This window comes from Apus apus, chromosome 11, assembly GCF_020740795.1.
Source record: "Apus apus isolate bApuApu2 chromosome 11, bApuApu2.pri.cur, whole genome shotgun sequence".
NCBI classification, from domain to species: domain Eukaryota; kingdom Metazoa; phylum Chordata; class Aves; order Apodiformes; family Apodidae; genus Apus; species Apus apus.
The window spans coordinates 18,014,156-18,031,294 of NC_067292.1; the positions used below are offsets into that span (position 1 = coordinate 18,014,156).

The 17,139-nt window shown below is 44.5% G+C and overlaps 2 protein-coding genes across 3 annotated transcripts; one reads left to right on the top strand and one right to left on the bottom strand.

Annotated features, from left to right (window-relative positions):
• The first annotated feature begins 47 nt into the window (after positions 1–47).
• Positions 48–16,146, top strand: DNAAF1 (dynein axonemal assembly factor 1). Of its 2 annotated transcripts, XM_051629237.1 has the most exons (13): positions 48–151; positions 260–328; positions 6,455–6,595; positions 7,046–7,172; positions 7,643–7,734; positions 8,603–8,824; positions 9,541–9,707; positions 9,964–10,085; positions 10,629–10,843; positions 11,800–12,054; positions 12,589–12,698; positions 13,829–13,897; positions 14,888–16,146. In XM_051629237.1, coding segments are annotated over exons 2-13 (1,914 nt in total). In that variant the 5' UTR covers positions 48–151; positions 260–327; the 3' UTR covers positions 15,281–16,146. The 2 variants fall into 2 exon arrangements, with proteins under 2 accessions (XP_051485197.1, XP_051485196.1); XM_051629236.1 differs by lacking the exons at positions 48–151; positions 260–328 and adding an exon at positions 5,466–6,130.
• HSDL1 (hydroxysteroid dehydrogenase like 1) lies at positions 337–5,326 on the bottom strand. The gene is made up of 5 exons (XM_051629288.1): positions 5,254–5,326; positions 4,523–4,765; positions 3,486–3,931; positions 1,345–1,572; positions 337–739 (listed from the first exon to the last, which is right to left on the bottom strand). The coding sequence occupies exons 2-5, from the start codon at positions 4,740–4,742 to the stop codon at positions 638–640; spliced, it is 996 nt and encodes a 331-aa protein (XP_051485248.1). The 5' UTR covers positions 4,743–4,765; positions 5,254–5,326; the 3' UTR covers positions 337–637.
• Positions 16,147–17,139: the final 993 nt, after the last annotated feature.

Here is a 17,139-nt window from a genome sequence, read left to right on the forward strand (position 1 = left end):
CCCCCCCGGGCTCCTGAGGAGCAGCCGCCGCTGAAGAGGGTGTTTAATATAACCTCGGTGTTCCTGAGGTGTGGAGGGGGTGTCTGAGTCCCGCAGGGCAGCTGAGGGTGCGGATTTTACCTCAGGAGTGGGCAGGCAGCGCCTGATGAGGGTGAGGGAGAGAGACGTGTGGTGTTTCAGTGTTAACGTGACAGAAGCTGCACGGATGAGGCCGTGGTGACTTAAGAATAGAACTTAGAAGTGTCCCTCTTTCATGCAGCAACAGGAAGGACCGCTTTCCTGACTCTCCGATGTAAAGCTTACAACAAATAGGAGGAGAAGACTTATAGTGAGTACACAGGCATTTTTTATGTACACACAACCATCATGATCACACAGCTTTAAGTCAGTTTTCCATTATCTTATTGAAATCGGTCAGTATTTTTAAATCAAAACATTATTTCTTCATAATGAAGCAGCAGAGAAGCTACTGAATACGAGGATACCAAGAAGATCCCATCTTTGGATGTCTAAATCACACATAGCTTGTTCAGCAAAGTATGCATAAGGTACAGTGAGTCCACCGAGGTTCATTAAACATTTTTGCAGGTCTTGGATTGGAATATAGTACTCGTTGCACGGGAACATCTGGATACTCCTATTTCACTTGGCTTGCTAAAGCTTCCTTGCGAATAATCCTGCAAAAATACAGTGCAAACCATGCCCAGATCCATTCAGGTAGGCATTCACCCAGCGTGAACTGTGGAGAGGCACAGGGAGACAAGGAACAGATTAAGATCTATTCCATTAAAGGAAACAAATAGTTTACCAAATTACCACTACAGCAATGCAAAACCTTCTTGAACATCAGCAACTAAAGCTTAAATTCAGCCCCCTGGAATAAAATGTATTTAGCTATGTTGGCAGTAGTGCACACAGATAACAGGTTCTGCAAATAAATCCTGAAGTGGTTTGTTCAAGTCCTCTTCCTTTAATTGCCACATCTTTCCAGAATCCTTCTTTTATTCTTTTTGGGCTAGCCCCACTTCAATTCCTTCTGCTCAGCCTAATGCTATGGAAAGCCAATAGGCAAAACACATGAGATTATGACCAATGTTCATAAAATTATTTTGGAGCCTACAGTCTGTCCCCAAAAATGAAGCCCTAACAGACAGGTGACCTACTTCCAGGCAGGTCAAGATTTTCTCAAGCAGAATTAGTGAGAAAATATGACAAGATGCCTTTAAATCCTACAATTTACGTTGCACTCTTTCAGAATCTGGGCATAGTTTTCATTCAGGCTCCTAAGAAAGCAAACAGCTTATTCTATTGACAAACATGAAATAGTTTAATGAATTTTATTACCTCTATTGCATGTTGCCAGTAACCAGTAGTCCTTATGGATAACCCAAGAGTAGAAATAGCATAACTTGCATATTCTTCAGCAGAAGGAAAAAAGAAAGATGGCTTGGATGCAACGCTGCTGTGTTCTACCATCTTTGTAGCAATTAAAAATGGGGTTAAACTCTGAACAAAAATTCCTTTTGAGGCATACTCATAATGTAGTGCTCTACTGAAATAGTCCAAGTAGGTCTGGAAAGACAAAAGCAGAGAGTGTTTTTTTTTAAAAAAGAAAGAATAAAAGATTCCAGTCACCTCAGAGCAGAATTTTCTTAAGATTACAGAAAAGTTGTGGCATATTTTATGCATCAGCTTAAAAAAAAAACAACCCACCTTGAATAAATAGTATAAAAATAGGTATTTATAAAGTATTACTAACATTTCTATTTGTTGTTCTTTGCTAAAAACCTGCAACAGTACAGTAACTTGCAGGACAAGGCAGCTGATGTCAATTTAACAAACAATCTGACAATTTGTGATTAAAAACATCACAGAAACTTTTATTTAATCTAAAACACCTCCTTCAGTTTGGAGGCGTTGCAGGGGACACTCCAAAGCCACCTAAACATACTGTTGTCAAAAAGACAAAATGAAGTCCCATTCTTTAATCCATTTACAGGTGAATTTTATATTCAACCCATCTTCCCCAGAAGCTGTATTAATTACGTCCTGCAAGTCCCTTGTGCAAAATGGAATGTGTGTTTGTTTATGTGTATCTGTATGATCTCCTTTAGTTCATTTCATGGTTACAGGATAACATAAAAAAGCACAAGCCTGGTAACTAGGATTGCTGGAATCAGAGGGAAACATGAGCATGGCTCAGTCTTGCCAAGGCAGCAACACTGGTGCTACTGCTGTGCCACACAGCCAGTTACTCCTGAGAAAGAGCTTGTGAGTCAACAGGTTTCTGTTCCCAAAAGGCCTCACAAAAGTGCCATTCCCAGCCAACTGTTCTGAGAGCATCTTCTACAAAGGCTCTTGCACCTGCTTCAGGAAAAAAAAAACAAAACACAACAAAAAAAAACCCAACCACTTCAAACACCTAACGCTGCTAAGTACAGAGGCTTGGATCCTAGAGCAGCTTGTTCCCACTTCTGTGCCTACATACCTGCCCAGAGGCCTGGCTTTAAATTGGATTGCTGACCTAGGATTTGGATTCACGATGGCAGCTAGAGGGAGAAACTTTGGCACACTTGGGTTTGTTCCGTTCTTTTCCAGTCAGGCTTTTAATTGGTTCAGTTCAGAGTGCAGTTCTACGTACACCTACCATAACCAAGGGGAGAAGGTGCTCTGCAGCAGGAATCTTAAGCCTGTTTCCACACTGAAGGAAATCTGCAAGGAATTTTATACCTCAGGGTATTAAGAGCTGGTTTTGCTCCATGCAAAAGAAGTACTCTCAAGAGCTATTCCAGGAGTAAGGCTGCACAGGGATGAGGCTACAGCAGAGGGTGGCCACCAACAGCTGGGAGCAATAATCACTTGTGTTTAGACGCCTGATAGAGACGAGATCTTCTAACAACCTCAGCTGCTTTTGTGGATTCAGCAGCAAGTTGTGCTGTGTAAATCCATGTCCCCACATGTATTTGTATATCCAGCATCTCCCATGTGCTCCATCCTATTCATTATTGACTAGATCTTCTCAGGAAGACTAATTATGGGGGGGAAAGCTGTTTTAACTTCTCCCCAGATATGATTTGGCCACAACCCTTGTCACAGCGGTGGCTTGAGCATGATGGCAGCCCTCTTGCTACCAAATACTAGTGTATAGGTAGCTTGAGATATGTCTGCACAGCTCAGCTGGAGATGAAATTCTTGACCTTTTCAGTGGGTCACAGGACTCTACCACTTCAGTTTGTGTGCCATTCCTCTGAGGAAGAGGACACTTCTAGAACTACTGTTATGCCAGAGTTCACACACAATACAAACAATGGTTCAAAGTCCAGTATTGGTGAGGATTACACGTAACACTCACCTCTGACATTTGAATAAATCCCTTGAAAACTTTCAAGGCTATCTTGATATCCTTGCTGAATGTATTTACAACCAACCAAGCTGTAACACATCTACTTTTCAGTGCACACCATGAAACATCCCACCCAACTTACTTTAGAGGCTCCATATATCGTCATCATTGGTGTTGGCTGACAACAGGATGCAGAGGAAATATTCACAATTGCCCCTTTCCTCTTCTTTACCATGCCTGGCAGCACGATATGTACCATCATGTTAGCAGAAGCAATATTTACGTTGATCACGTCCCACAGAATATCCTCAGACAGGTTGGTAAAATAGTCCGGGTAGTTGTAAAACATCCCTACGTTATTCACCAAAATCCCAATGTCTCTGTCTTTCAGAGCCTTCTTAATGGCTGGGTAAGGCTCACGGCCCTTGCTGAAGTCAGCTACTATGAAATCTGTTTCCACTTGGTAGGTTTCAGATATGCTCCTAGATACAGCCTCCAGCTTCTCCTTGTTCCGGCTGATGAGGATGATGTTGACACCACGCTTCGCCAGTTGCTCAGCATATGCCTTCCCCACACCATCTGTGCTACCTGGGATGGGAAATAAAAAAAAAAAAAAAGAGGAGGAGAAAAATCAGAGCAGCCCCAGCCTTCTGTTTTGACAGTTCTTTCAGTTACAGCTTTATTCCTTTCTCTGAAGGTCATGTGGCACTGAATATGCTGGTCTCAAAGCCACAACATTAAAGACAACCTTGTCAGTATCAACCTCCTGCAGCTCCTCCTTATACAAGTCTTATCTTTTCTGTGACAACAGTAGGGAGCTTATAGAGTAGAACCTTAATGAAAGGCCAGGGCGTCAGAGGGACATGACTTAAACCTTGCTGAAGAACTCGAGCACATGTGAAGAGCAAAAGAAGGATCTCGTCTGCATCTCTGTGCTTGTAGGTGTTCAGGGTGTACCTTGCAGCTTTGGGGAAACACTACTCTGTGGTTCTTCCTCAGCAGTCACTAAGCACACTGAGCTTGCCCACCTCCTGAGGATCTGAACAGCAGCCACTGCTCGAGCAGATTAACTTGCAGCCCGAGACAAGAGAGGCCCCAGCTTGTGGCACGGAGCGCTCAGCAACGGGAGCTGGCAAGCGTTACAGAAACATCATCAAATGTCCAGCTTCTGCCTCTTACCCGTGACCACGGCCCAGGTTCCATACTGCTTGACCAGATCCATCCGGCCGCCCAGCCTGGGAACGACGTGCAGCCTGAGCGCGCGGTAGGTGCCCAAGGCAAGGGACACACACTTCCTGGCCGTGTACCAGGCTCCAGCTACGGCCAGGGCCTCGATGTAAACGCTGCAGGAACGACTGATCTCGCTGTACAAGAGGTAGAACCGATCCACTGCAGCCATGGTGAGCACAAGCCTGGAAAAACCTACGAGACACGGGCAAGGACAAAGACCTCTTGGGCCACGACCTTTGCAGTTCAGCCTCTTGCAGCCTCAGCACCACTTTGATGCAGAAAAGCCGCCGACCGGCCTGCTCTAATTTGCGTATCACCCACCATCGTTAACGCGGCTTTGGCTGCTGCTCACCCCTCGTTCCAGGGCTCGGCTCCTGACCAGTTAGGCTGCAAGGACACTCACACCGCGCATGAAACCACCCCCAGCGCCAGCAGCAGCCCCGCGCTGCCTCCACATCGCCGGCCAGCCCTCGGCAGCACGGCCTCCGCTGCGATCACGAGCGGAACGAGCACCAAACCCACCGCGTCCCGCCGCTCTGCCCGCCCCGCGCCCGGGGAGGCCGAGCCCGCCGGGGCCTCTGGCCTCACGCCTCCGGGCCCTGCCCAGCTGTAACGGAGGGAAACCAAACCCCCCCGGGGGATGAACCCCGCGCAGGGCCGGCGTCCCGAGGGGCTCTTACCCGCCGAGGAGCCGCTCGCCGCCCGGTGCCGCTGCCGCTCCCCTCGCCGGCTGCCCCGGGCGCGGCCGCGGGACCTGCTGGGCCTGCGCGGGCGTCTCCGTGGCGACCGCGGCGGCGGTTGGGGCGGGGAGCGGGACGGGGCCGGTAGCCCCGCCGTGCTCCCTTCCCGTCCCTCGCCGTTCGTGGCTCCCGCTGCCCGCCAGGCCCCGCGGGTCGGAGCTCTGAGTCCGGCCGGGGTGTCGGGTCAGGTAAAGGGAGTTGTAGGTTTAGCGGGGGATACGCGCTCCAGGGACACGGCTCCTGTCTGAAGAGCTCCCGGGCTGTGACAGCAAAAAGTACAGGGCTGAAGCAGTGTCCACAGCCCTTGCGTGGGAGCTGAAACTCCCCTGGGTTGCCGCGGGGCGGGAGGCAGGCGGAGCGCCAGGGAGAACCTCTGCTGCATCCTCAGCACTCCGGCTTCCAAAGGGAACCAGTGACTTGCTCCAGCTCTGGGAGGCTTCTCAGCCACGGCCCTCCCTGCTCTGAGTGAGATCTGCTGTGGGCAGGATTTAGGATAAGCTCTCCCTGTCTTTTGATATCTCCCTTGTGAGAAGACCCAGGTTGCTGGCTCCATCAGACTCGATCATTTACTCTTTTTATCTGTAACAGGTTCTACTGAAGCCTTTACACTTTTTGCCTGGAAGTTGGATGGTAAATCTAATACCAGTTTGGCTGATGTTTGTCTAGAACACACATCTTAAAATGCAGTCACAAGATGGAGACTCGGACAAGGGCCTTGGAGGGGAGGTCACTGTGCCAGAGGAGTCAGGAGAGTCTGGGAATGACACCAGTAACAAAGCTGCCCAAACAGAAAATAGAGGTGATTCTGGCAGCATAGGTGAGTCCTTCCACCTGGCTCATGAGGATGAGTTTAGGGATCTTTATGTTCACATCCAGCTTGTCATTACTCACCTGGATACAATGTGAGTTTATTTTTTCTCTCACTGAAGTCACTGAAAATCTTGCCCTAACTGAGGCTTACTCAGTTGCTATCTTGTGCTTTTTTTTTTTTTTTTTTCTGTTTCTATAATTTTCTTCTACAGGGAAAGATACCTTTTCTTGTGTTGCAGTCATACAGCTGGCCTGGCCTCTGTGTGTTTTAATGACAATCATATTTCAATGAGCTGTTACAATCATCTTGTTCGCACTGTCTCTTTTTAAGTGTGTGAACTACAAGTGCAGCTAGAAGGTGCAGAACAAGAGTCTGAAGAGAAGAATATTGAAGATACAATTGACCTAAGACAGTCTAAAGGCAGCTTGAATGAGTACAGCACTGGAGACACCTTCCAAAGAGTGCAAAAAGGTAAATGAGTAGAAGGACTAGACTATCAAACAGTGCTTGCAATGACTGAGATGTGCCATTAATCTCTTTACATGCAAAGTTAGCAGTCTTGTTAAATTATTGATACAGAAGTATAATATCTAGTAGCTGTCTAAGACTGTAAGGACATTGGTGCCAGAACTTTATTGTCACTATACATCATCATAATCTTAAGACTAGTGGGTACTACCTGACTTCCAGACCTAAAAAAAGAAAGGTAAATGTCAACAAATTATTCTCCTATTACTTATTTTACTACTTTTCCTTCCTTTCATTAAAAGTGTAATAAAAAATCTTGGTTAGAACACTTCTTTTCTTGAAATTCATATTCAGGTGCCCTTCAGTATTTATCCAAAGGAAATGTCCATGTGACCCTTCCACCCCCCTCCCCCTTGTGCTGTTAAACTGGAACTTGTTTTCTTAATAACAAAGATGGCAAAACTCAAGAGAAAGCCACGCCTAGAGCAGATCAACAGAAGGAGCAGAAATCCAACAGGGATCAGAAATCAGTAATCAGCTCATACAACCAAAGGACAGAAGAAAAGAAGGGCTGTGTAAGGTAATACATGGTTTGTGGATGGTTTATATGTAAATCTTGGCACCACTAAAGTCAGTGGGAGTGTTGCTGTTCCACATTTTAATCTTAATTTAGGAGAATCATTTTGAAGATGAATTTGAGAGTAATTGATGAATCAGGAATGGGTGATATTTCCAGCTGTTTGGTTTTTTTCTGGCTACAGTAGCAAACTACATTCTACTTTTTGTAGTCTACTTAATGGATCTGGACAAAATTGTTTTTTTGGCAGAACAGCCTAGTAACACACTTCAAACAGGCAGAAATGGAAAACCACTCTAAAGTACTTACTGCTTTTTTTATTTGCAGTACAGCCTTGAAAGCTGCAGCTCTTTCTCTTGCCTGGTAGAAACTATGAATGGTGTTGCATTGAAATCTGGGACAAAAGCAAAGATTTCAGAATGTGCACTGAAATAAGTTTTTTGTTTTGCTTCTGCTTCCCGTTGTTGTTTTAGAATGACAAAAAAGGTTCTGCAAAACATCTGTAAACAGCAGAAATTGTACTGGACCCCACACCTAAATGATACACTTTATTTGCATTATAAAGGTAAGAGGTGGACGTGACTGTTTGGATTTCTCATTCTAAGTAGCATTTTAGCATTTTAGCTAAGTAGCATTTTAGCATTTAGCAGTAGTTTATGCTCACTGAAGTAATACTGCTTTTAAATTGGCAACATAATTTAATTTTGTAGAATATTGAAACTGTGAAACAAAATGAGCCAATATGAAGGTAGAAAAGTGAACTGATTGTAGATCTATTTCACTTTGTGGAGTCATTCAAAGGAGCAATGGGAATCAAGGGATACTTATTGTTGGGCATTTTTTCCAGAGCAGTAGCCTCTGAGAAATGACTTAAAATACTGGTCTGGGCTGTGTTCAGTGGAAAATACATGTATATCTTCTTAAATATGCTTGTATAAAGAAGCTGGTTTGGAGGACTTTTTTTAGTGCCAAATAAAAAAGGTCATAAAGAAAACAAAGAGTAAAGACTTGCTGCAGGTTCTCAAATGCCACTGAAAGAAAAAGAAGGTGCTAGAATGAGTATGGATCATCCTCTTGTGCTGTTGAGCAGGTTTTTGCATGATACAGTTGGCTGGTTCAGGCTAGCATGGGAATTGTTTGAAATAAATAGGACATGCTACATCTACCTTCTGTGTTTGACCTGGTTTTGCTGTTTTCTCCCTGTGTGTCATTTAAGCATCTCAGGAGATCTAGACCAGAATAAGCACCTATCTTTTTTTTTTGCCCTTTTTGGGTGCTGTACCATTAATTCAGTGCAAATCCTGGCAGCACCTCGAGCTGCAAGTGTCCTCACAGGCTGTTTCAGCAGCACTGGTCTAGTGAAATGACTCTTCCCAAGACTTGTGTTCAACCGGTGCAATTTCCTTTTCAAACATCATCTTTTTTTTCTGCAGGATTTGACCGCCTGGAGAATCTTGAAGAGTACACTGGCTTGAAGTGTTTGTGGCTCCAAGGCAACTGCTTAACCAAAATTGAGAACTTGGAGGCTCTGACAGAGCTGCGTTGCCTCTACTTGCAACTCAATTTAATTAACAAAATTGAAAACCTGGAAGCCTTGCAGAAGCTGGATGCCCTCAACATCAGTAACAACTACATTAGGACCATTGAGAAGCTCTGTAAGAACTGTTGGTGCAACGTGTATTCAGCCTGTCTTCCTAAGCTTTGGCTAAGTTAAGCTATTATTAGTGGCACTAATTTCAAGGGTTGTTTTAATTCATGTTAACATTTTGCACAATATCCTACCCCAAAGTCCACAAGGCTTCTGTTGAAGAGTCAATGTTATGTATATTACAATTGAAATAGATGAGAAAATGATGTAGTAATTTTTTCATGTGGGTACCTAGAGGAATTAAGTTGTTTTTCCTCACTTCTTGTTACCATCTCAGTACTTACCTCTGTTGCAGACAGGCTGACAATCCAGTTGTCACCATTTCCTTCACAGTCACATTGTGCTTGGACAGCTGCAGACATGACTACCAAATCTTGTATGACTTTGGAAGGGTTTATTCCATCATCAACAGAATTCCTCCACATTATCATTTGTGTTCGTTGGGAGTAATTGGAAACCCAGATTCTTGCTTTTGTGGAACTGACCAGTTCAAAATGTGAATTGAAAACAACCACCATCCTAAAACCAAACAACTATTTCTCTCCTGGGGTGAAGAAACCAGGTTTTGGCCTTGCCAAAAAGTCCATATAGCAGAACAACAAATTTAGGGAAAAAAACTCCTGATTCAATATAAACAATTATGTTGACAGTGCAGTTTTCTATGTGCTCCAGAAACCCCTCTGTGAAGCAATGACTCTTACCTTTCCTTTCATTGTCTGACAGCCTGTCTGAAGGTCCTGCAGACTCTGCAGATGGCTCACAATAAGTTACAGACAGTGGAAGACATCCAGCACTTGCAGGAGTGCCCAAGTATTTCTGTCCTGGATCTTTCCCACAACAATCTAAGTGATCCAACTATTATCACTGTTCTGGAGACCATGCCCAACTTGGTAAGCTGGATGTGACTGAGGGTTGGGATCATGTACATGAGTGAATCCCATTCAGTGGTTTTGGTGGGTAGACAACAGGTATCTAACCAAAATGTTATTAAACATGTTTATGTAGATTACCTGTAACACCCAGGGCACTTTATTCACCTCTTGGCTGGTTTGTTGTTGGTTTTTTTTATTACATTGAAAGGGCATATCCAGATTGGGATTTTTTTTTGCTGCTCAACTTTCAACATGGTTTCCTTTTTTTCTGCAGCGTGTGCTGAATTTGATGGGAAATGAAGTGATAAGGAAAATTGCTAATTACAGGAAAACACTTATTGTTCAACTAAAACAACTAATGTATCTGGATGACAGACCAGTTTTCCCAAGGGACAGGTAAGAAACAGACCCACCTTCTTCACACAGCAAGGAAGCTCGAGTCCTAATGATCCCTCATCCCTTTTTTGTCAATACTGCCATGGAAGGAAAGAAAGACTGAGGGGTGTAATCTATTGAGGGTGGCTGGCTTTGGATACAAGAGTGTTATACAGTGGAGTCCTTAACATCCCTAGGAAAAAAACTTGTGTTTTTTCACAGGTGAGTTATTTCTAGGACAGAACTGTTTGATGCCAAGTCTGCAGACCAGGGGCAAATCCCAATGCCAACAGAAACTGTGCAAGTGTCTGGGAAAGCAGGGATCAGCACTCCTGGCAGATCCCTGGTGCTGTCATCACCAGCATTTGGCTGTCTTTGTTTCTTTTGTTGCAGTTCCATGTAAGAGATATCTCTGCATCCCAGTTGGGTCAGGATTGTCATTGCTAGATGTTTGTTTTTCTCTTGCAGCTGTATTATGCTGTTGCTAACTAGTTCCAACTCATCTTTCATTATCACGATGGGCTTGGATGGTTATCTCAGAGTAAACTTCTGTGTTTTCATTAGAGCCTGTGCAGAAGCCTGGGCTGTTGGAGGGCATGCAGCTGAGAAAGCAGAGAGGGAAAAATGGGAAAACAAAGAGAGAAAAAAAATCCAAGACAGCATCAATGCTTTAGCAGCAATCAGGAAAAGGGCAGAGGAAAAGAAGAGACAAAAGGACATGGAAGAAAGTGGTGCAAGTGCAAAATGTGGGAATGGAAGTACAACAGACATCCTAGAAGGTTTGTGGTTACTGTTTTGCAAGATGTCTGTGCTTGCTTTAATTGGAATGTTTAAAATCAAGGAGTAGTTCTAAAAGTCCAGAAGCAGGCTGATGCCATTTCTGGAATATGCTTATGGATCCTCATTTCTAAATACTTGTATTAATTTTTGTGCATCTGAGATTAACCAGAACAGTTTTAAGCAACCATCACCTTTCTCATTGCTGAAGAAACAAACAAACAAAAAGCAACAAACCACTTTCTGTCCCAGCACTTCAAGCTGTTGTGCCCTCACACAGGTTCCAGCAGGAATTCCTGGGCAGAGTCAGTCCTCATCCAGGCTCCTCTCCTCTGCTGTGGGCACTAACAGGGACATCTTTAGCCTACAGCAGGAGTCACACAGGCAGGAAGAGGGAAGTCTTTAATAATTTGCTTCAGTACTGCCTTTCTTCATGCCACAGATTCTCCTCTCACAATGTGCAAGGGGGCAAAGGTTTATGTTTTCAGGCTAACCAGGACTGAAGCTAAAGAAGGCAGCAGTGCTGCTGTGCAGAAGAGGGTTTATCTGCCTGAAACTTCCTGGGCTTTCCCAGGCTCTGCAATCAAACATGGATAACTACCAAGTGAAACAAGCAGGTAGATTGCATGGAGGAGCACTGCTCACTGATCCACCAAGAGGCTCAGACATATATCAACACCTGGGAGTCTTTTCAAAGTTAACCACAGATACCAGACAATGATTTACTGAAGTGTTTTCTCTAGATGATTTTTTTTCTGGGGAGCTGAGATGGTAAAAGCCACAACATTGCTGCAATCCTGGGGGGCCAGCTGATCTATGCATTGCTGCTCACACAAAGTTGGAGCTTTTCACCCAAGTTTTCAGCCAAACTGTTAAGACCATGTGGTAAAGTATGGATATTTAGAATGAGTAATGGTAGATCAATTCAGCAACTGCAATTAACTTTTTTCTTCTGTAGGAGCACCTGCAAGTTCAGATGACAGGGATGGAAATGCAAATACATCAGAGACTTCAAATATATCAGAAAAGGAAGGAACTCAAGAGGAGACTGAGAAATTTAAAAATGAAAGTTTTGATGCTTGTGTTGAAGTGATAACACTTCTTCCAAACAAGGGAGATAGCACAGATTTCCCAGCTGGAAATATCCCTGTTAGAATTCAAGAGGATGCACAAGAATCAAACTCTTACAGACACTCCAACAAGAAGACAGAGGGTAATGTACACAGGGGAGACTCAAAGCCAGCTGGGGAAGCAGAGCCAAGCTCTGCTTAGTGCAGCACCACCTTTGCCATGATCCAAGCCAGCTGCTTCGTAGATAAGAACATCTCATTAGATCTCCACACTGAACAGTTGAAAATCAAGTCATACCAAATAACATATTCTTTAAATACAACAAACAGAACCAATTCTGAGGGTTCAGCCTGCAATTTCTGGTACATAAAGGTAGAATTGCACTTCTCATGCATGCTGGGTTTAGCAAGAAGGCAGGAGAGCTCACGGGCTCCCCTTGCTCCCACACAGACTGTGGGCTCTGTCTGTGGAATACATTATTGCAAAATGCAAATATGAATTGATACATCTGAAGGGAGACCAAGAATATGATGGGAGGGCAAAGAGCAAGATCCAGCTGAGAATCCTGCAGTGGCAGTCAGGTCCCCAGCAGTTTGGTTTTGCAGTCCTTGCTGTTGCAGTGTGAAAAGTCTTTTATTCAGTTAGTTTCTGCAACTGACTCCTGTTTGCTCTTCAGATCTCCCAAGAGGGGAGGCAGCCACCCCAAAGGCCATGCTTCCTGAACTGGATGAACATGCTGAAATGGAGCAGATCAAACTAGAGACACCAGAGAAACTTTATCTTGAGGTATGTATTGGAGTCAGATTTGGGGAAGTTCCAAGATTTGGGTATTGTCTGCTCCCAGATTAATTCTTCTAATATCCTGGGTAACAAAGCTGTATGGCCAGGGTTCTAAGAAAAATCTGCTTCTAGGAAAACTGAAAGGAAAGAAACAATCTAACTTGTAGGAAGAAACTTTGGTTTTGAGCTGCAAGCACACCCTGCTGATTGGAATGAGACTAAAAACTCTGCCACTTCCCCCTTGACACCAGATTCCAGCCCCCAGCATTAGCCTCAAGCCCCAGTGTGTGCATTTTTAATGATATTCTTATAAAAAGGTGTGACTCCAGGACAGGCTGCATGAGCTGCAACCCCATCAGGACACAAAACTGAGTTGCTTTTAATTCTGTAATAACCTTCATCAGTCAACACGGTACAATTAGATGTTGCTGTTGATACCATGCAAAGCAGCTTCCTACTAAGCCCTAAAACCAAAAAGAGATGTTTTTACCAGTACTGAGCTACATTAAAGAATTGGCAAAAAGGTTTTACTTTCTACCTGGGATTTTGCACACACAGCCTCTTTGCTTTCAAGTCACAGCAAGTGGCAGGTTTTTTAGGTAAAGTTTTCTGATGAAAAGCTGAAAGGATTAGACCAGTTCTCAGCAAGTCTCTAGTTCTATATCCTTGATTATGAGGCATTCACAGAAAAAACACATTGTTTTATTAGATGTATTTAGGGTAGCAGGGTTTACTGAGAAGCATTTTCAGGTAGGTGCAGATCTTGATTTGCCTCTAACCTGTCAAGATGGGATTATGTCCATTGACTAGATACAGCTAATAGACAGCAATCATGTTTGCTTTTAAAACCTTGCTAATGTCTTGCTGTTTATCCTTTTCCCCTTTTTTTTCCCCCATAACCATACATCACAGCAGACCCTTCAGTCTGACATTGAAGTTACTGCCTTCCCAGCTGCACTTGCTGCACACAGATGAATTGTCCTTTTCCCACATGTGCTCACCAGAGGACACTGTCATCTCACCCCTTCCCCTGGCAAGCATTGCTTTGAAGAAGATTCCTGATGAGCTAGAGACATCATCTTTTACTGGTTAAAGCAGCTTTTCCCACTGATTAATCATCTTGTGATTGTCCACAGGAACTGCCTGATTTAGAAGATATGGATGTAAATGAATTTTCCCCAGAAGAGGAATTCTTTGTTCAAAAGGTAAGATTCTTACTAATTCCAGTGATGAAACTTCCCTAAACACATTTACAGATGTTTTGCAAAATGAGGAGCATGATTCTGGATAGATGATAGGACAAAAGATGCAATCAGTTACATATTGTTAATGAAAATTACTCTTAAAATATACTTTGCCAGTACTAACATGTTGCAAAGGATTGAACAGGTAGAACAAGTCTCCTGCTACTGAAGAAAATCAGACTTTTCCACTGGAAATACAGAGGGATTGAAAGTCCCCTGCTCCACTGCTGGTCAGATACAGAGCAGGTCATCCCCACAGTTCTGTTGTGCTGTGCTCAAACTGACCTGCTGGGCAAAAACCTGGAAGCAGAACCAGAGGAGAAAGGAAGGAAAAAGAAACCAGCAAAGATTAAAGCCCAGCTGAAAGTCTCGTGCTGGTGTTGACTCATCCTGGCCTTGCTGGAGACAGCACCAGTTTGCACAAGTCCCTCCAAGATACTGCAAACTTTTCCTCCAGTCAGTGTGAGCCTGGAATTTATTTGCTCTTTTGGTCACAGGTTAATACCAGTGTTGCAAAATGTCTTGGCCAACAAGGCCTCCAATTAAAAGCAGGTCAGGGAGGGAAGCGAGAGGATTAGCAAAGGAGCAGGTGTTAGCAGCTCTCAGGCTCCAAAGGGCCTGTTCTCAGCCCAAGTCAGGTGAAGAGGTTAGTCAGGTCCCTCTGTTTGGAGGTAAGGCAGCAGAACAGAGCCCACACGTGGCTGAATTCCCCAAATGGTTCTTTTTGGATGAGCTGTTGATGGTCAGTCCATCAGTAATGCCTGAGACATGGATAACCCAGCGTCCATCCACAAAGCAGCAGGGCTCTGGCTATGAACCCATCTTCCCTGTGTTTTGGGAGAGGAGCACATCAACACTGACAGCTGTTCCGTGCATCAGAAGACAGGTACCCAGCTTTTAGCTTTTACCCCTAGAGTAATGCATTTCCAATCACATTTTCTACCTTCACAGCAGGAACATCACCCAAAGATTGAAATCATCTCTGAAACAACAAATGCCGGTGATTCCGCGTCAGAGCAGAACAATCCCAGCGTGCCTGAGAATTCAGCAGGAGAAGAAGTTCCAACAACCATTTTTTCAAACGTGTGTAAGATACACAAAGAGGATGAGAAGGAACACCTAAGACCCCTCGTTGAAAGCTTCTTGACAGAACCTGCTGATTCAGAAAGATACCTGCAGGTCAAAGATCAACAAGCAGCCCCCTCGAAACCCTTGATACAAGAGGTTGTCACTGAGCCCAAGGACAATCTAGTGTTGTCACCAGTCTGCAGTCACCCTGATGGCCCATGGGAGGAGGATGGTAAGACTGCAGTGACTTGCCCTGGTAAGACTACACTGACATAATTAATCAGAGAGAAATCTGGGTGGCACATACACCTGGGATTTTTCCAGCTCTTGTTGACAACATTTTCAGTCCACTGTTAGTTAACGCTCACCTCTTCCTTCTGTTTGGGTGGGAATCCTAATAAATAAGGAATTCAAATGTTATTTTCTCTTCTTTGACACGGGAGTTCTTGCTGAGTTTTATTTGAATGTTTTTTAAAAGTTGGGCTCTACGTTTTTTTTCCAGTATTAAAGACCACCAGTGAGTTTCTTGTCCCTTTTGCCTTCATGCTTTTGACAGGGAGTAGCAGAGCTGGAGAAGTACAGGGCCTGGCTGAGGGGGCTGGGTGTCCTCACAAAGCACGTGATGACAAGGGTGCTGAGAGTGGTTTAGATTAATCACTTGGAAAACAAACCAACAGGCCTAAATCTGGAGCCCAGGGCCTGGCTGCCTGCACGTGCTGATTCTCAACATGCCAAGTTTGGCAGTGGGTTCCCTAGAGCTGACATCATGCTTATTATGGGAGAAAAGGACTTGTGTTCTGGTTGGTCAGAGGCTGTTGCAGCCTCTGGCATCTGACCTGCAGGGCAGAACTTCTGTGTCAGCCTGAGAGAAGCTGGTCATCCTGTGTGACCTGCAGGTAACCAGTGAGTGCCCTGTGCTCCCACTGCCAGGGCTGCTCCAAGCTCCTCAGGGCAGCCAGCAGTGCTCACTCCCTTTGGAAGGGTTAAATTCCAGTCTCTTAGGCCATTTTTTCCCCTTGCATCCTTCTAGGAATTACTGGGTTATACGTTTATGTCTCCGGGTTTCATTACACAGGTGGTTTGAGTGCATAATGTCACATGTTCCTGTCATGTGAGCTAAATAAAGATTCTGCTTGTAACCACATCTGGTCTAGCTTGTGGCATCTCCTGAGCAGTACCTGTCACACCAGGTGGGCTTCAAGGACAGCTGGAGGTTGCAGTTAGAACATAACGACACACTGTCCAGTGCAACAGAAAAGCAGTGGCCTCATCCTGGAGGGCTGACACTGTTTTTATGGTGGAACCAACAGTGAGAAGAGCAGGAGGAGGAGCCAGGCTGCAGGTGAGCTCCCTTCCTTCCTCACACCCAGGGGCAGGTGGATGTCTTTTCTCATCTTTCTGCAAATCTCTAATAATTTGCAGCACAACACTGAACAGCCCCTGCAGATGAGCATAGTTAATGAAAAAAAAAATGATTATGGGCTTGTTGAAAAGATTTATTTCCACTTAGCTGGGCTGAGGTGCCATCTGGTGGCAGAAGAACTGGTCCTAACACATGGTAATCCAAGGATGAATCTTGAGCTGTTATTGCTGAAAGCAAGAAAAAAAAAAGGATAACAAAATGCAAGTGATTTCAAGAACTACACATTATTTTCCCCTGATCCTGATTTTACCAGATGTACCCACCCTGACCAGCACTTTCTGAGCTGCATTTGCCACATTTCACAAGCTCCAGCTCCTGTTTTTCCACACAGATGCCCAGAGCCCATCAGTGGACCCTACATTAGCTCCCAGGTGACTCTCCTGAGTCCCTGGAAGCTCTTTTCACTTGAGGAGGACTTGGGAAAGAGGCAAGGAGTAAGGGGTAGGCAGAAGTAGTGAGAAAAGCAGGAGAGCAGGACTACATGAGAAAAAGGAAACATCTTTAATAAGCTTTTTCTGTAAAACTTTACAAATGTACAAGCATAGTGCAAAAACGCAGTCTCAGCACATCACCTTCGAGTAAAATGACCAGTGTGAAAAGCCAAGGAGCATGAGCTTGCTGGGTGACAGGAGTGGCTCTCAAACACCCTTCCTGCAGGCTCCCCTCTCACCAGCACAGCCCCAACCTCATCTTTCTAGTCGAGCAAAAAGCC